The 19,720-nt window shown below is 35.1% G+C and overlaps 2 protein-coding genes across 3 annotated transcripts; both read left to right on the top strand.

Annotated features, from left to right (window-relative positions):
* Positions 1-1,757: 1,757 nt before the first annotated feature.
* On the top strand, positions 1,758-4,365 carry LOC139853056 (putative pentatricopeptide repeat-containing protein At1g26500). 2 transcript variants are annotated; one of them, XM_071842424.1, is made up of 2 exons: positions 1,758-2,140; positions 2,786-4,365. In XM_071842424.1, the coding sequence occupies exon 2, from the start codon at positions 2,798-2,800 to the stop codon at positions 4,319-4,321; it is 1,524 nt and encodes a 507-aa protein (XP_071698525.1). In that variant the 5' UTR covers positions 1,758-2,140; positions 2,786-2,797; the 3' UTR covers positions 4,322-4,365. The 2 variants fall into 2 exon arrangements, with proteins under 2 accessions (XP_071698525.1, XP_071698524.1); XM_071842423.1 differs by having other exon boundaries at positions 2,783-4,365.
* Positions 4,366-6,793: 2,428 nt separating this feature from the next.
* Positions 6,794-17,569, top strand: LOC139852475 (uncharacterized). The gene is made up of 19 exons (XM_071841773.1): positions 6,794-6,955; positions 7,892-8,225; positions 8,910-9,155; positions 9,295-9,485; positions 9,599-9,755; positions 10,440-10,577; positions 10,660-10,819; positions 12,181-12,326; positions 13,209-13,385; positions 13,585-13,695; positions 14,194-14,313; positions 14,454-14,610; positions 14,833-14,996; positions 15,129-15,215; positions 15,753-16,081; positions 16,164-16,212; positions 16,368-16,507; positions 16,691-16,943; positions 17,040-17,569. Exons 2-19 carry the CDS (start codon positions 7,935-7,937, stop codon positions 17,367-17,369), a joined length of 3,246 nt encoding a protein of 1,081 aa, XP_071697874.1. The 5' UTR covers positions 6,794-6,955; positions 7,892-7,934; the 3' UTR covers positions 17,370-17,569.
* The last annotated feature ends 2,151 nt before the right edge of the window (positions 17,570-19,720 follow it).

Below are 19,720 nucleotides of genomic sequence, written 5' to 3'. Positions count from 1 at the left end.
CTTACAAAATCGATCGACCTTAGCAAGAATTGGGGCTAACAGTTAGTACGTTAAGTTAGCCTTGTATTTGTAATATTTGGAAAAAGTTAAAGTGGATGATTATAGTCTTCATATTTGTATTTGCAATACTTTGATAATATTTTTATTGAAACTTAGCAGCCCAGTCAATTTAATCAAATTAGTGTGATTAAGGTGTGTTTGTTTTGGTTTTTAATCAACCTAACAAATACTATATAAAATTGTATTAATGGGACAAGTTTGATTATATTTTTTGGTTTTTTCAATATCAACAAACCATTACTTCTAATATTGTTTTGTTTTCTAATCAACCTGAAAAACACTTTATAAAATCCTACTTATGGTACAAATAAACGTAAAAAAACCCCGCGAATTCGCGGGTCTTAAGCTAGTATAAATATATAATAAATATATAAATATATACCTTTACAGTAGGTATAAAATAATAAATATATATAAATAATAAATATAAACAATAAGTTATATACTTTTTTCTTTTTTTCGTGTTTGCGAGTAGCCCGAGGTTCTTGCACTTTTTGCGATTCTTGCTATTGTGTTTGAGAAGTTGCTTGTTGGGTTTGAAAATTTTGTTGTGGTTTGTTTTGGAACAATTGTTGTGCTTGGCTTTTGAACAATTGTTGTGATTGGTTTTGGAACATTTGTTGATTTTGCATCATTTGTTGGTGTTGTAAAAATGTCCATTGTTGTTGTTGTTCATGAGTTAACGGCGCCACGATTTGTTGTGGTTGGTTGAACCCAAATAAATTTCTAGTGATGGATAACAATTGTTGTGGACTTGGTGTTTGAAGAGGTCGGTTTAACCCGGGACTATTAGGAGTCCTGAACGTCAAAAGATTTGATAACGGACGGGTACTTGAAAGTGGTGCATCGTGATCATCAACATTTGCGTTTTGTGAATTGTTTGGAGTGTTAGCCATTTTTTTATAAATAAAGATGAAATTGAGAGTGTTTGAAGTAAATTGTGTGTATTTTTGTTGACTAAAATGGGGATATATATAATAGTAAAAATAATTAATTTTTTTTTTATTTATTCCAACGGCTCCCCTCATCAATTTTTCAACGGATATATTTTTTGTGGCCAACCAAAACCATCCACGTGGACAAAACGTCCGTTGGAAGCTCCGTTGGAGTCTCACCAACGCCGGCAAAACGCCGGTTGCCAACGCCGGGGTACGGCCGCGAGTTGGCGTTTTCGACAATCCACGTCGGCACCAACGGCGTTGAATAGGGTGCGATACAACCGGTCTTATACTGAATTGTTGATTTGAAATATCATTTTCGTGAGATGAAAAATCAATTTTCAAATAAAAATCGAATTTAAAATCCATTTATTTATTATGATTAGTAAGGTTAAATTATGAATTTCGGGTTTTTCCGTGTTAACCGAACCGAATTTGAATTTGTATTCGATTTTTTGGTTCGGTTTTAAGTTCATTTTGCTCTGCTGCAGCGGCTAATGGCCAGGTATAGCAAAAGTAATACTCCGTAACAGAATCTAAATTTCAATATCAATTGCATTATTAATTAATTATTATTATTATTATTATTATTATTATTATTATTATTATATTATTATTATTATTATTATTATTATTATTATTATTATTATTATTATTATTATTATTATTATTATTATTATTATTATATTATTATTATATGATTATAAAGAAATTAAAGGGATTGGCTAAGAACCAAGAGTTACATTTTGGTAATATTCTTAACTTGTTCTTCCGAGGGAGGTGGTGGACATATAAGCAGCATCAATGAGATTGCCTAAAATATTCAGTTAATTAACGCTAGATTTCGAAAACACACTAACGAAAATAGAAAACTGATATGGGAAGGGGAAGGAATTTAACTTTTGTGTTCTGGTACTCAAATCCTCGAACCAAAGTGTATTTTATTCAAACAAAACCGTGACAAATAATGAAACAATAATAAACAGAAATAAAATAGTATGATATCTAAGCATATGGTACAAGTAGTAACTGCATGACATTCGTAAAATAAGAAGAAAAATCCAACAGAAGTTGCGAAAGCAGCGATCTCCAACCTCGTCAACGGCCGATAGGTATCGCCGGTTTCTTCAGTCTCTCCGGTGGTATGTCTTCTTTTTTCCTATTTTATAAATAATCGAAACATCTCTTATAGCTAGGCTCTGAAATATGTACTAATATTTTTATTTGCGTTGTTAGTGAAAAACATAGTGAGGTTTAACAGAATTCCGCCCATATGGCAAAATCAATTAGTTTGATGAGCTATCAGTTAGCCGTTATCATATAATCCTCATGATCTTAATTCAATATATATATATATATATATATATATATATATATATATATATATATATATGCTCCATTGTATGTATGCACACCAACTGTTTGTAGAAATGCTTAACTAAGTCAAATGGTCATACATTCATCTGAGAAATGTACCACAACTCAACTATATTATATATTACTCCGTATATCTTATATATGATAATTTTGTATTTTCATCTGCAATTGGATGGATTGTGTATATTATTGATGATAATATTCAAGTTTATATATATTGCTATCCTGATTACTCCCCTTCCTTGGTTTTTATGATTCAACTTGATTGCTTTTCGTGCTATGTAGCTATATGTATTGTTAAACAAATCAGAACACTTCTTAATATATGTACTCTCAATTGTCAAACACATCTAATTATTCATATATATGAATTTTTTTTCCATATATTAAATGTTTCTTATGCACAGAAGAACCTGCACAACATGCTCAGGCGCATTCCGTTTGATACCTCTATCACAAGCATCTCAGCTTTCCACCACCACCGACTCCTTCACTCCGCTGCCGCCGCCGCCGCCGCCACCGCCACCACTACCGCTACTACTGCCACCACCATCCCTAGCCTGATAACTTCAATCAACCAAGCACATCTCCTCCGTGTCGCTACCATTCTCTACCAACAACAAGACTCACCCGAATCAAGACTCCACACGTCTCTCTCCCGTTGCGATTTCAATCTCACACATGAATTCTTTCTTCAAATCTGCAACCAATTCCCTTATTCATGGAAACCCATTTATAAATTTCACAAATTTACACAAACCCTGATGTTTAATCACACACCCGTTACCTTAAACAAAATGCTTGATGTCATTGGCAAATCAAGAAACATTGACCTTTTATGGGAATTGACCCAATATATTGATCAACAACGTTTGGTTACCGATAAGACTTACAAGATTGTGATAAAAACATTGGCTTCCGCAAGGGAATTGAAGAAATGTGTTGAATTTTTTCATGTAATGAATGGGTTTGGTTATGGGTATAATTTGGGGACTTTGAATAAGGTTGTTGAGTGTTTATGTCAGTGTAAGCTTGTTGATGAAGCTAAATATGTTGTGTTGAAGATGAAAGAGTTTGTTAAACCGGACGGGTTTACTTACAAGTGTTTGATTAAGGGGTTTTGTGATGTGGGTAATTTGGTTGAAGCTTCAAAGATTTGGAATTTGATGGTTGATGAAGGTTTTGACGTGGAGATTGATGGTGTCGAGAAGATGATCGATAGTCTTTTTAAGGTGAATCGATTTGATGAAGCGATGAAGCTTTTTGAATCCATTAAACTTAATAGGGTTGAAGATTTAAGGGTTTCAACTTACCGGCTTGTAATAGGGTGGATGTGTAAAAGGGAAAAACTTGGTCAAGCGCGGATGATGTTTAATGAAATGTGTGAGAAAGGGATTGAACCGGATTATGTGATTTTAGGTTCGTTGATTTACGGGTTTTTGAGTAAAGCTAGGGTTCGTGAAGCGTATGAGATGGCGGAAAAGATTGAGAAGCCCGACATTAATGTTTATCACGGTTTGATCAAGGGGCTTTTAAGATTGAAAAGGGCGAAGGAAGCAACAAATGTATTTAGGGAGATGATAAGGAGAGGGTGTGAGCCTACAATGCACACATATGTAATGTTGTTGCAAGGACATTTAGGGAAGAGAGGGAGAAAAGGAGACGACCCGTTAATCAATTTCGACACTATTTTTGTAGGAGGTTTGGTCAAGGCCGGGAAGTCGTTAGAAGCAACCAAGTATGTTGAACGAGTGATGAATCGAGGTGCTGAGGTGCCTAGGTTTGACTATAATAGATTCTTGCACTACTATTCGAACGAAGAAGGTGTTGTTATGTTTGAGGTGATGTCGAAGAAATTGAGAGAGGTTGGTTTGTTTGATTTAGGAGAGATTTTTGAAAGATATGGTGAGAAAATGGCAACTAGAGAGAAAAGAAGGGATAGGTGAAGTATTATAACATGATGTAAATTTCAGCCTCTAATTTAACTTTTTTTTTTTTTTTTTTTTTTTTTTTTTTTTTTTTTTTTTAAAGATTCAAGATCAACATCATATAACATTTGTGTTCGGGTTAATTCTTTGTTGGGTATGCTAACAAAAGGAATATATGATATTGATTCTTGTAATCGACATCACATGAATTAGAAAAAGGCTGATAGAAGGCCTTGTTCCAATTACAAAATCTTTTGAAGTATACAAGCAAAGGGTTTTTTGTGAAAAAATGCTACAAATTATAAAATTAACTTCAAACTGATGATAGCTATTACTGATCGTTAGCTCAAAGATTGATCGATTCTACTGGGTAACTTAAATTGATCTTTATACTAAAAACATTTCTGAATATCTAATTATTATGATCTACGTAGTTTTTTTGGTTTGAGATCTCAATTGATTGGTTTGTTTTGGCGGTTAGTCCGTTTTTGCAAGGCTTCATCCCTAGTAATTTTTGTTGTGGTTGTGCCTTGTTTGTTATTCCTTCATGTCAATTGGTGTTAAGTTGCAGTGTCGTAATCCGATTTCATTGGAATGTCACAAGTTATCGCTGTGAACTTGCTCTCCTGATTAAGGTGAATCTCCCGGGCGAAGATGCAAAAAGAAGCGGGTGTTTGAATGTCCCAATGGTTTTGTGTCGTCTAATAGATTTGTATCACTATTGTTAGTGTTTAACTCAATCAATATTACAATCTTACAATTCAATCAGATCAATCGATATTACAATCTACAATTCAATCAGATCGTATGATTTCTTAACTTAATCAATCTTTAGATACCGTAATTTATTTTTTGTTGTTCACCATATGCGACCATTTGTTGAGCGATCATTAGTTGAGGTCACCTTGAAAAATTGGGTAACGATAAATCTAATTTATTTTATTATAAATCCACTACATTTATGCATCAATAAGTTGTACAATACAATTTGTTAATAAATAAATCAAAACTTGATATGTGAATATAACGTACTAAAAAATTACGAGATGATCTAACACAGTCATAATTAATCCATACACTCATTTTACACTAAAATACCTACTTTACCTTTTATTACTGTATTTGAATTTGAATTTTATGGAGTAACATTTAAGCTTTGACGAACGACGATTCATAGTCATAATTCACCACGCATTCGTCATTTTGAAGACGAGTATAGCGATGAAGAAAAGAACGCTCAAACATCGTTAGGAGTTGTAAGAACAATTTATACTATTTATAATTCAATGAAGAAATGAACGTTCAAGCTTTGTTAATGGAGGGTTTAAGGCAAATCATATGGGAGCAATTGCAATGGTAGCACAGCCTATTACCGACCTATCATTTCGTTCTCTCTAATTTGATATTTGAAATTTTGTTTGATCAGAAATAATTGTTGGATTATTAATCTTTTGACCTGTACATATGTGCTTGCGAATTATGTAGACTAAACAGTGTCTTAGAATAATTTGATTTACGGAAAAGAAATCACTACTTACTAAGCTCTAGGTGCATTCATTGGAGTTTGCGATAAGAATCGTTTAAGGAGACGATGATTTAGAGTGCATTTGATAAAACTGAATGATTTAGCGATGAATGGTTCAGAATTTGAATGATTCAGAGCCTGTGAATAAAGTTCATTCCGAATGAAAATAAGCTGTTTGATAATTATTTTAAATGAACGATATGAATTAAATAAAATTACTTTATTAACGTGTTACATCAATAAAAATGAACTATACTTGTTGATTAAACGTTCTGAATATGATTTGATAAAGATATTACAGAAAAATTAGGTGTTTAATGATTAAGTAAAGTGTTTCAACTCTGAATGGTTCAACACTGAATTATGAATCATTCAGCACCATATGTCATTCAGAGAGCAGAAATAAACATGTTGAATACTGAATGATTCGACATTCAACGCTGAATCATTTCATTAAAAGACAAAAAATACACCCTTATTCCGACGGTAATTTGGTTTTGTATTGCAAGATATGTGTTAAAAGGGTTAAATAGGTAGTTTAATACTCCTTCCGTCCCATATTTATTGTCACCAGACAAAAAACACACAGTTTTAGGAAATCCCACTAATTTTATTTCTCCACCAATGAAATATCTTCCCTCTCCAGATCCACTAAAAAATATCTTCTTTCCTTTCTATTTATGTAGACAATTAATTTGGGACATCCCAAAATGGAATAGTGGACAATAATATAGGGACGGAGTAACTATAAAAAGTGTGTAAGGTACTCCTAAAAAAATTACGGTAAGCCCATGGATCATGCCCCAAACGACAACATTCTCTTGGAAACAACAAAAACGCCTTTTCAATTACGACTTTTTAACGACCTTTTTAATGTTAATTAAAGTAATTAAAGTAATTATAAATTATAAATTACTTACCATTTTAACCCCCTGAGTTTTTAGTTCAGTCCATTTCTAGTTCTAATTCCTTCATCGGAAAATACAACACCACCTCACCTACTTCCGGCCGGTGACGGAGAAAATAATCACACCTCAAGATCACACAAAACCGATTCACACAGTTTATTTACTCAATCACTCTATTCCGTCACCTTTATTCGTCGTTGTTAGATCAATCGAATCAAGGTACGTGTTATTATAGATCCAGGTTTATATTTATAACAAATTGTATCTCATGGTGTTATTATGAATTTTTAAATAACAGCGTGTATGACACGCACTTCAAATCACAATGTAAATCACACGCACACGATGTCACACAGTTAACTGTTTTATACTCCTTACTCTCGATTTACGATGCCTAAGGAAACGATTCAGCTGTTGCTTCATAAGTTGAATATGAACGACAAACCCTAGCTCGTAATGTTGTTATAATCGTTGAATCAGAATGTTAATCGCACACATACTCGATTTCAGACATTTATTATTATTATTATTTAAATTTTTTATTTTAGCAATTTGAAATGCTGTTAGTGATAAACTGATAATTTCAGCTGTTGCTTCACTGTTAAGTTACAGACAAAACTTGTTAGGTTAAATGTTACTGCGTAAATCACACGCACCTGTTGGTGATCGCATTTTAATGAAACCCTTGGCAGTCATTAATTTAGAGGCTATAATAACTATAACTAGTAACTAGAAGTATTAACTGCATTTGAACTCGTGAATGGAATCAGCATTTGTGATGGAGCCTGTTGGTGATCCCAGTTTAATGAAATATGAAATTCGCTGTATGTTAAAACTGTTACATTGGTGTATGTTGTATGTGATATTGTTTTGAGTGGGCTTTAGAACAGGGAGGTGGTTGCTTCCTATACATCAAAACAATATTTATGATAGAAGAACTTTGAAGAAATTGGAACCGTTCAAATCAGTTAGTACCAGCTAAAAATCCATCAAGTTTATAAACAGAGTTTTTTTTGTAAATTTGAGTGATGAAATTAACAATTTAAGCAAGCTAGGTAGGGCGTCTTTGACATTTACCTTTTAATGAATACTAAAGAAACATGTTATATTGATCAAAACATGTTAATCATTTTCTAATTTTGTGTTTCATTGCAGGATGCAAGTTTGAGAGATGATTCCCTCACTGTAAACTGAAAAGATGAAAACTCTTAAGGCCAAATTTAGATTAGCAGCAATTGTTATTCTATCTATTGGAATTGGTTTAATTGCTGTATATGATTTGTTGAAGCCGGTTTCAAATGGTTGTAACATGACATACATGTACCCAACCTATATTCCAATACCTGCAACAGAAAGTTTGGCTTCTTCAAAGTACGGACTGTATCTATATCATGAAGGGTGGAAAAAAATTGATTTTAATGAGCATCTTAAACAACTGAGCGGGGTTCCTGTTCTTTTCATCCCTGGAAATGGAGGTAGCTACAAGCAGGTGCATTTATGTTCTCTTTCCTGTGTAATTTAGCAATGTTTTTTTTATTCACCCACTGCCAATTGTAATGATTTGAAGTCTGGAGTTTAATAATTGCTCTTTATATTTTTACGCCATATCCACACGCGATATTATTTGAGCTGTTCTTACGTACACCTTTTCATACTTGAATGTAATCACACTTCAGTCTCACATAATGCTAATTTTGTGCTTTTGATTGTGGCAACAGAACATTCCCTTTCTAGTATAACCCCTTCTATTATACATGTGGATCAATAGGTAAATCTAGTTTGTTGCTTTTCATGTGTGGTGTTTGACGTCATTGATTCTCAGCCAAAGTGGTTGCCTGCTGCATGGGCCTAAAATTTGAATTGCAAGATAGAAGTATGATATTCTTGGTTATAGTGTGTCTTTGGCTGAAGCTTTGAGATTAATTAGAAATTTTAGTTCCACAAGTCGAATACAAATATAATTGAGAGAAATAACACAAATATTTTATACTGAATCATTGCGCCAGTTGAAGAGGGTTGCATAAGAGTTCATGTTCAACTCTACCATATTCATTGGATTTTATGTATAATATATGAATATCAATATATATGTTTAAATATTGCATCAATATGTGCAGAATGCCACTTATCTCCAAGATATCTGATATGCTAATATTCCAGAACTAATTTACAGGTCAGGTCCTTAGCAGCAGAATCTGATAGGGCTTTTCAAGGTGGCCCACCTGAGCCTTTGTTGTACCAAGAAGCCTCTGTAATGTTTGAGGATGGAGTGGATATGGATGAAACAGATATTCCTTTACTCAACAAATATACTCGCAGGCTTGACTGGTTTGCGGTGGATCTTGAAGGCGAACATTCTGCTATGGATGGTCAAATACTCGAAGAACACACCGAATATGTAGTCTATGCCATTCACAGGGTATCAACTTTATTATATCTTTGCATAAAGCACCTATAATACCACTTAAAGACTGAATGTAGATGCCAGAATTAACAGATTGAGTTATATGCAATATCTGTTTCGAAAATAAGTTTGAAGTATCTACATCTGCTTGTAGATACTGGATCAATATAACATATCTCGAGATGCTCGAGCAAAAGAAGGTGCTGATGAATCTAGTAATCTGCCTAATAGTGTCATATTGGTTGGCCATTCTATGGGTGGTTTTGTTGCTAGAGCTGCAGTTGTGCACCCGAATTTGAGAAAATCAGCTGTTGAAACTGTTGTTACACTATCAACTCCGCATCAGTAAGTTCTTTTGGACTAACTATCTAAACTATAGTGCGTCTCAAACCTTACCCCATGTTTGTACTTTAAATTTTTTTTTTTTTTTTTTTTTTTTTTTTTTACTTTTTGTCCAGGTATCCTCCTCTGGCACTGCAACCATCATTGGGTCACTACTATGAATACATAAATCATGAATGGAGAAAAGGGTACGAGGTCCAAAATGCCAGAACCAGTCCTCAACTATCTCGAGTGATTGTTATCTCCATTTCCGGGGGTGGTAATGATTATCAGGTGATTATATGATTTGACAGACTCCTTTGCTATTCGTTGGTATTAGTTCCAAGCTTCATTATATACATAAGATGGTCTCTTGTATTGTACCTTGAATGACTATGAGATGAATAATGGTGTAGTCCGCATGAAATCATGATGAACAGGCTTTAATTTAATCAAATAGCAAACATGAACTTTTCATAGTTATAATAATTACCTATACTACAGAGTATTGCGCATAAAAGTATAAAACTTCTATCACAAAAAACATTTCGCTTTTAAATTGGCTTGATTGGATGCGGATGTTTCTTTCCTGATACTCGCAAGAATAATATTTTTTTATCCTTATGTGGATGTTCCTTTGTTGTGCAAACAGGTGGACCAATAATATCAAAAAGATTTTTGCTTTATGGAACTGTAATACATTAATTGGGTCACCTGCCTAACAAAGTGATTGTTTATCAAAGTTAGTCTTATGTATGTAAGCCTTCCATGTCCGTAGTTTTAGTCTGTGGCATGATAATGGAACGACTAGGTCATAATGAGTTCGCTAATTAGTTAGACCTTTCATGTTTTAATTCTTTTTTTCTTATCAGTATTTTCATTCTATACTTATATGCTATCATTGGTCCTTTTAATTCTTTTGTTCTTGGTGTACCATACATGCAACATCATTGACGCCAAAACATGTTTATAATTTAGATAAGGTCAAAGCTGGAATCAGTTGATGGTATCGTCCCATCTACCCATGGTTTTATGATCAGTAGCATGGGGGTGAAGAATGTATGGCTAACAATGGAGCACCAAGTTATCTTATGGTGTAATCAACTGGTTGTGCAAGTGAGTCATGCTTCTCTTTCAATGTAACCTTTCAAGTTAATTTTATGTCGTAAATGGTTCTGATTTGTTAACTGAGTTTCAGGTGTCACATACTCTTCTCACTTTAGTAGACCCTGAAACTGGTCATCCAGTTTCTAGTGCAAGGAAAAGACTATCAATACTTACAAAAATGCTTCACGGTGGAATGCCAGGAAATCATCATCCATCAGCACATCTTCCTTCACACGAGAGAAAATTTTCCGGTACGGTGATTTAATATTCTATGTTTCAATGGTGCAGAAATCGGAATTACTCGGCGAGTACTCATTTTTTGCAGCTCAGGGAGTACTTGGCAAGTAGTTGGTCAAACTCGGTCTAACTTGGTCAAACTCGGTCAAAACTCGGGATTACTTGGAAAATTGGCCAAAACTCGGAAAATCAGTTAAAATTGGTCAAAACTCGGCCAAATTGGTCAAAGTCAAACTTAGTAAACATTCGAGTACTCCCCGAATTGCCGAGTACTCCCTAAAAATTACCGGCCGAGTATTCCCAGCGTAGCGAATTTTGCAATCTTGCTATTTGTTCAATTTCTTTTTCTTTTTTTTTATTTAATAAAGAAGTTAGAAGCACTAGCCACTAGTTATTGATGAGCTCATAAGTTGGATATTAGGTGAAAGTTCTGTTTATGTGGACTCTAAAATTTGAAGTGTGGCATGTATATGGGACTCTAAATTTGGTGATCATCTCATTGTGTGCAAGAGTTTTACAATAGCTGTGAATTTGCTTATCTTCACTTTGGCTAGCTGAGCTGAAAAATTTATTAGCTTTAGTACGCTGCCTGAGCTGAAGTTAATTCAATCTACTTGAAAAATGTTGTCGACACGAACTTGAAATATTTTTTGACTCCATATATTTGATGAGCCCATTCCATTATGGGCAATAGTTCTTAGAGAAATTGATATGCAACAGTATAGTTTGTTGGTAGTTTACAATTTGTTTGTATGCATGTCTAGTTGCTGGTTTGCTTTAGTTGCTTATGCTGCAAGCTGCCCTACTAATTTTCATTAATATACCGGGGAATGCAATATCTGATTATTAGCCTAAGCGTTTTATTCCCAATGTGAGTTTGGATTTCTAAAACATAGTGGAATTTCATATATTTATATAGACTGTATTATTGTTATTATCGTCCAGTATGCCGATTATTAATGCCAAGTGTTCCTTAAGTATTATCTTCTCAGGAAATTGTATTAGTTTGGAAGGGTATTTTTGGGTGCCTAACAGGACTGAACATTCATGTTTTAGTATATATGTAAATTTGTTTATAGAAAAACATGAACAAATAAATGTGAACTTTAGTCAAGAACACGTTACACATTAAGATTAATGATTACTAGGAGCTGTAGTTAAGTTTGTAAGGTTTTTATTTTGTAAAAAAAAAGGTGAAAATATGTAATGCTGCTTACATTTCCATAAGAGGCTAATGCAGAATACAACTAAAAAACAGAAGGCTTATTTAATCATGGAAGGAGTACTTTTGTGTGTGTTCAGTTGATGTAGTACGAGTACCTGCACATTATTAACATTATACAAGTCTGAAAAAATCGTCTTTTTGATCGTGAAGGGTCTCAAACAGAGAAAATTACTGCATGTCCTGGTAAACTTCACTGGAGTGACGAGGGACTCGAAAAAGATCTTTACATCAAGACGCGAACAGTAACAATTCTAGCAATGGATGGCAGAAGACGTTGGCTGGACATAAAAGAACTGGTTAGTCATCATCTTTAATTGTGTTTCACTATACCATACATCGCGTCATTATAATTTGATTTGAAGTCCCTTAAAGGCTCAGGTATTCAAGTGTTATTCTAATAATGGTTGCTCTTTAGTTGGCACAACAAACCAACCCATAATTAGTCTCCAAGCTAAAAACATCTACTCCTATTTATTTTCAGTTACGAGTTCTGAAAGAAAGAACTTGTAAACAACTTAAGGGGAAACTGTTACCTGTACATGCCTTCTTCACACATAGGTTGTAAGATAAATAATAGGCTCTGTTTCTGTGTTTCAAGATAGGTTAAGAAAGCTTCATGCGCATTATTGAATATTAACCACATGATCGAAACATAGTAGTAACATCCCTGAAGCTATAATCTTTAGCAGTCACAAAATAACATTTCGTCTTGGTGCTGATCCCAGTTCCGATTGATTAATTACCAGGCCAGATCTTCACTCAAACTAAATAGAAAGAAATGGAATATTGAAATAATTCACGAATACGGGGATTGATGCTTTGCTTATTCCATTATTGTTCGCAAATTTTTTGTAATATTTCATTAGGATAGAGGTATTTATTTTATATACTGAGCTGCACTATGTAGTTAAAAGTGACATTTTCTGTTAACATTTGATGGCGGCAAAACATCTTATAGTTACGTCAAATGTTTCATTAATGGCATTCTGGCTTCTTAGCATAAAGCGGAGGTCCAGGGTTTGAATCCGGGCCTCATGTCCCTTGTTTGAAACTTACATAAATAAATTGCATCCTCTGCAATGGCAGTTGGACCGGTTGGTGGGCCACAGATGGTGGGGGTACCTTTTTGGTCATCTTATTTATCTCATATAAGAGTATGGAAATTTTCAATTTGTCAGGGGTCTAATGGAAGAAACAACTTTGTTCTGGTGACAAATCTTCTTCCCTGTTATGGGGTCCGACTTCATCTTTGGCCTGAAAAAGGAACCTCCGTTTCAGAGTTGCCTCGTAGCATAAGGGTTGTAGAAGTGACATCAAAGATTATTCAGATTCCTTCCGGACCTTCACCAAGGCAGGTACTAAAACCATACCTGATATCTTCAATTTTTTAAAATTTTCATTTTTGTTCCATTCACATATACATAAAACAGTCAAATCTGAGTTATGCAATTGTTATGTGTTTTGATAAAAAATCTCATATTTCACATTGCCCATGGTGGAGTTATCATCTGTGATGAACTGTTAATTGATTATAATGTATTGCAATGTTTGCAGATAGAACCAGGAAGTCAGACAGAACAACCTTCGCCATCAGCTGTATTTTGGTTATCCCCTAAGGATATGCATGGTTTTAGATTCCTCACAATCTCGGTTGCACCTAGCCCGGTATTGTATCTTCTTGATCCAAGTTTATCATGTATGCTATCATAATGACATGATTAGCTATCATAATGACATGATTAGCTATCATAATGACATGTAGCTCCCTTATGTGAAGTTTGTTGAAGCCTGATTAGCTATCATAATGACATGACTCATGTTACTGAACAGTATAAAATCCATATTATTGCACTGGTCACCAATCGTTTTCAGCATTTCAGATGTTCTTCGTTTCTGTAAAGCACAATAAAGAAAATGGCTTAAGTTAATAAGTATCATTACTACTTGGTCTTGGATCATTCTTAAGTTAATAAATAGTGATCTGATAATTTATGCTCAAGAGCATTGTTGAATTTTTCATCTCATTCACTGAATTACAATGAGTTTGGTTGCTGTATTTGTTTATGAAGATCTCAATACACCGATAGTTTATATTAATTAACATTTGAAGTATACATGTGTTTTTTATGAAGTGAACAACTGGTGATTAATGTATATACCCAGACTATTTCAGGGAGACCTCCACCTGCAGCTTCCATGGCAGTTGGGCAATTTTTCAATCCAGAGGAAGGGCATAAAGAGTTTTCTTCTCACTCGTTGCTTCTTTCAATGTATTATCTGAAGGTTGATACTTTATTATTGGAATATATTATATATATACACTGCTTAAATATAGTAGAGATTTAAGTTTCACGTGTGTTACTGTCGGTGGCCACTTTTTTATGACTCATTTGAAGTGACATACTGAATATAAAATGTTGCAGGACATGTTCATTAAGGAGGATCATCCAATTGCAATGAATATTACATTCGGTATCAGCTTAGGGCTTCTGCCTTCTACAGTATCTATAGAAACTACTGGTTGCGGGATCAAAAAGTCGGGACTTCCCATTGAAGAGGCCGGCGAAATCGATAATGGCAGTAAGCATCTTTCCTTTGCTTCATCTATTGAACTTAAAAATAATTTAGTGTACTTGAATAGACTTAAATTTTGATATTATCTCATATCTTATCCCCTTTGCTGTACATACAGTTAGATATTCATTTACACCATGAGTTGGTTAGATTTCATGGGTTATTTGTTGCAATGGACCCAGTTAACACAAATTTCATGCTAATGGTTTCTGTTTGTTAACATTGTAGAACTTTGCAAGCTCCGATGCTTTCCACCTGTTGCCCTTGCATGGGACCCTACATCTGGTCTTCATGTATTTCCTAATTTGTATTCTCGTACAATTGAGGTGGATTCGTCACCTGCACTTTGGAGCTCAATTCACGGATCTGAGCATACTAACGTGCTGTTACTGGTACAGTTTTGTTTTGTTTTTTGATAATCTGTTACTCGTATAGTTAACATGTATACAGTGTCAATCTTTATTCATCAGTTCATTGAATCCAAAAGCCTCTCAAGTTATAATTTCTATGCAATGTGTATGCAGGTAGATCCACATTGTTCCTATAAAACTACTGCTGCTGTTTCTCTAACTGCTGCTGGCAGGAGATTTTTGCTTTTATACCACTCCCAAGTAATTTAGCAACTCGTTTAAATGTTATTTGTATCTGTATATGTATACACTCGGTCAACTCAGTCAAACTCGGACAAAACTCGGCCAAAATTCCAGATTACTCGGAAATCGGCCAAAACTAGGAAAATCAGTCAAAATTGGTCAAAACTCGGCCAATATCGGTTAAAGTCAAACTTAGTCAAACATCCGAGTACTCCCTGAGTTGCCGAGTACTCTCTAAAAAGTCCCGAACGAGTATTCCCCGAGTAGCAATTTTTGCAACCTTGTTTGTATATTAGACTTCTCGTCTGCTAACAAATATTATGGTCAAATGTATCAAGTTACAGACACTTGATTCCTATACTTCTGGGAACATAAAGTGATAGTGCACTATATGCTTACTTCTCATCTGCCAACAAATATTGTCTGAATGTTTAGCTTATATTTATTGTTATTAATTGCTAATATCACGTTCAACTATATGTTCACGAATTACATTTTGATTTTTGCACGTAATTCTTGATTAGCTTATTTTCAAATTGGACATCTGTGATGCAGATTATTGGGTTCTGCTTTGCTCTAGTATTTTTTGGTCTAATGAGGCAAGCAAATGCATGGGAGCTTGATCTGCCTGTACCTTCATTGTTGTCTGCTGTTGAATCAAATCTTAGAATGCCATTGCCATTCTCTCTCCTTGCTATTTCACCCTTTCTGATTGCTTTGTTTTATTCGTGTTTAAGTCCAAAGCCTTTTCCTGCAGTCGCCAGCTTTTTTATTGTCTCAATGATTTGCTATCTAATAGCAAATGGGATCGTAATCATTTTAATTCTAACCACCCAAATACTCCTGCATTTGGTTGCCAGAGTACATGTTTTCTTCAAAACACAGTGAGTCTCTCTCTCTCTCACACTCACACACGCGCGCGCGCGCACACACACACATATTATATAATCATCGTGATCTTTGCAGGTGGAGATGGTGGATACTTGATCTCTCGAATACTTTTTTCGCATTTAAGGTAATTATTACGGAGTAGTATTTAGTTTCTGGATTTGAATATTGCTTTTAGTTTCTTTGCATGTACTGGAGCCACCTTTTTCCCTAAGGACTTCTTTTTTCTGTTATTTGTCCGACATCTCTAATCCAAAAATAGTTCTTGTCATTTGATGCCAGATCATGAGGGTGTTAAATGCGAATCCGTCATTGAGTATGTCACTACTTGCTATTGCTTTGATCTGCTTTATCCATCCAGCTTTAGGTCTCCTAGTTCTGCTCATCTCTCATGCTCTGTGCTGTCACCAAGCGTTGTGCAGGTACCCTACTATAATTAATAACGGATTACAAACACATTTTTATCCGTTACCCAACCTGTTTGACCCGCCCATCTTGACATCTCGTCTCTAGTACTATCTATTTTACAAAGTTGAGTTACTATATACATCATTCAGTTTTTATCTGCTCGCTGAACTTATATACATTCTACCCTTTCTGTGCAGCTATTTTACTGCATCTAGCAAGGCTCGTACAGAAGATATTTACGGGTTTGGAAATGGCAAGAAATCATCAAACCTCACCAATGAAGAATCTGAGGAGGGTTTAGGTGTAGATGACAACAGTTCCGGTACCCCTGACTCTTCTAGAAGCTTCGGCGACACACAACTAGAGATATTCCACCACCGCCATGGCTTGCTAATCCTTCATCTTCTTTCTCTCCTCATGTTTATTCCTTCATTCATCGCTTGGTTGGAGGTACCATTGATACTTGACTCATCCTTTTTATTTGCTCTAATTTCTATTGACCAGTTTCAGTTACATGCACTTATCAAATCATCTTTTTGCTTGCAGAGATTAACCACGGGCCACAATTTCCCACGGTTCTTGGATTCCGTGCTCTGCACGGCCATTGTCCTCCACGGTATATGTGACTCAAAACCCGAGTTTAACGTCTTCTTTCAGATACCCGGAATGAGAGGGTATGAAATAAGACAAGGGTTCTTGTACCTTCTTGCGGGATATTGTTGTTATCTTTCGGGTTTAGACTTGGCTCCTTACAAAGTTTTCTACGCAATGGCTGCCTTAGGGTTCATCTCGTTTGTTTTTAGAATCATAGAAAGAAGAAATCGAAGAGGTGGAGAGGTGTATTATAGTACTAGAAAGCATTCTCATCGACATTGAAAAATTGTTCTTTTTAGTGGTGTTATTGATGATGATTTTGTAGTTGATAATACAGTGTATGTCTAAATGTCATTATGTCATTAAGTGTAGTGAGTTGTACTGTGAACTTTAATTACTACGATCCCAGAATTTTGACAAATCTGATAACTGTTGGGCTCTTTTCTTTTAGAGGAATTGAACCATTGTGCATGTTTCGATTGATGTCGATTTTTGTTTGTAAAGGATGATTTGCTGCTTTCGTTAGATAGAAGATTTGAACTCTCAAATCGTTAAGCATTAGTTCAAAATTTTGTTAAGAAGTTCTCTTATTTATGGGTGGACTACTGGACTTGTTTTATTAGTAGATTGTCCTCTTGGACCTTTATTAATCTGCATTTTGCTATAGATTCACCATATCCTGACATTTGAGCAACAGTTTACAAAATGAATGACTGAAAGTACATACAAGCTATATCTATCATTCTAACTGATCATCAGCTGATTTTTTTTCCTGGGATTATGGTGGCTGCAACTGTTCTCTTTCATGATCAAAGAAGATATCCGAGTGTCGGTGAGACAAAAAATGGAACATTCTCATCATGAACACGTGACTCTCAGGGTTTAGCTTCATCAGTGGTCAAAACATTCCTAGCTACACATGAATTGTTAAATTTTTATGCAAAAATATCTTTAACAAATAGACTCCTAAATGATTTAAAAACTGATTTACCTTGGAAAAAAAAAATGCAAGAGCCGTATACATTCGAAGTATAAAACACAATTTTTCGCATACCAAGCTTGAATTGTGATCCGGTATTGAACCCGTCACCGAGAAACAAGGAGGTTGGCACGTGCTTAGGAATAAGTCAGTTAAGAATTATTCCAAGATATTCTCAACAAAAACTAACGTGGAAAATGGCAGTCAACCAATGCCCATGAATTTTGTAAGTGGGAATCATGGAGAGATCAATCTTCTACATATATAAATATATAAATATTCGAATCCCACTCTTTAAAAATACCCGTGGTAGGCTTACTTACCATAAGCCGGGTTGCCCCTGGGAAGGTTTTACCGACCTATTCAGGACCCAGATCCGACCCGCCTGCCCCTCGGGATGGTTTAAGGTTCGGATCCCTGTAATATGGTTCGGGTTTCCTGCCCGAACGCGTGTGTATCTGCAAATGATGACTAGGCTTCGGTCCGGACTGATGCAAGCTTGCCGTTCAAAAAAAAAAAAAAAAATAAATAAATATTGTAGGTAGATGAAAGAAGGGGAGGGCCTTCAATTTACATTCTTCTTGTAATATTGGAGAGAAAAAAACAAAGTCTCCATTGTACGTTTCATGTAATTTGGAGAGATAATAATATCATAGAATATTTACCCCACTTGTTATTTCGTCTATTTCTTCTATGTTTAGCAAACAAAGTATTCTTCTTTTACGTACAAACCAAGAATAAATAATATCCTTACGATTGGCGTTGTGTTCTTTCGAATCGTAACGGATCAAGTGGCTACAACTAGAGGCAACCTGGCTCTGATACCACTTGACCCGTTACGATTCGAAAGAACACAACGCCAGTCGTAAGGATATTATTTATTCTTGGTTTACGTAAGAGAAGAATACTTTGTTTGCGAAACAAGTAGATAGAAGAAATAGACGAAATAACAAGTGGGGTAAATATTCGGTGATATTATTTATTCTCTCCAAGTTACATGAAACGTAAAATAGAGGCTTTGTTTTTTTTCTCTTCAATATTACAAGAAGAATGTAAATTGAAGGCTCAAATAGTTTCAACTTGTCAACGTTAACTACGGAGTAAAGCTTCATGCAGGCTGGCAGCTCAAGTTGATATGCGTTTTCTCCAATGCGTTTGAGAATCCGAAAAGGACCATAGCGAATTGGCTTAAGCTTTTTGCCTTCTCCCTTCAAGCGATCCTTGCCCAAATGTAGCCAAACCAGATCATCCACTTGAAAGTTACCTTCAACTCGATGTATTCTTCTATCTACTTGTTTCGCAAACAAAGTATTCTAAGAATAAATAATATCATTACGATTGGCGTTGTATTCTTTCGAATCGTAACGGATCAAATTGGCAGCCCAAACGTGATATCGGAACCTATTCATCCGATCATTTTCTTGGTTGAACTATTACAGTCTTACCGCGCCTCCAGTGAAAACTTCCATGACAAATAGGCGCATCGCGTGTGGTAAAACCCTCTGGGGTGATGTTTGAACGCAAGACGTCCGCGATTTCGAACCCCTGACCTCTCATATGGAAAGTCAGGTCACCGTCACTACGCCAAGTCTTTGTTCATACCAAGCTTGATTATTTAGATTAATAACTGAGATAAATCTACGTGGGCATCCCT

This window comes from Rutidosis leptorrhynchoides, chromosome 6 (genome assembly GCF_046630445.1).
Source record: "Rutidosis leptorrhynchoides isolate AG116_Rl617_1_P2 chromosome 6, CSIRO_AGI_Rlap_v1, whole genome shotgun sequence".
NCBI classification, from domain to species: domain Eukaryota; kingdom Viridiplantae; phylum Streptophyta; class Magnoliopsida; order Asterales; family Asteraceae; genus Rutidosis; species Rutidosis leptorrhynchoides.
This window is presented reverse-complemented; position numbering and strand designations above follow the sequence as displayed.

Excerpts from the sequence above, each read along its gene's own strand:
- LOC139853056 (XM_071842424.1), top strand. The coding sequence starts at position 2,798 with ATGCTCAGGCGCATTCCGTTTGATACCTCTATCACAAGCATCTCAGCT.
- LOC139852475 (XM_071841773.1), top strand. The coding sequence starts at position 7,935 with ATGAAAACTCTTAAGGCCAAATTTAGATTAGCAGCAATTGTTATTCTA. Across the intron at positions 9,756-10,439 it reads GGGGTGGTAATGATTATCAG|ATAAGGTCAAAGCTGGAATC; the intron begins GTGATTATATGA and ends TTTATAATTTAG. Across the intron at positions 10,578-10,659 it reads GTAATCAACTGGTTGTGCAA|GTGTCACATACTCTTCTCAC; the intron begins GTGAGTCATGCT and ends ACTGAGTTTCAG.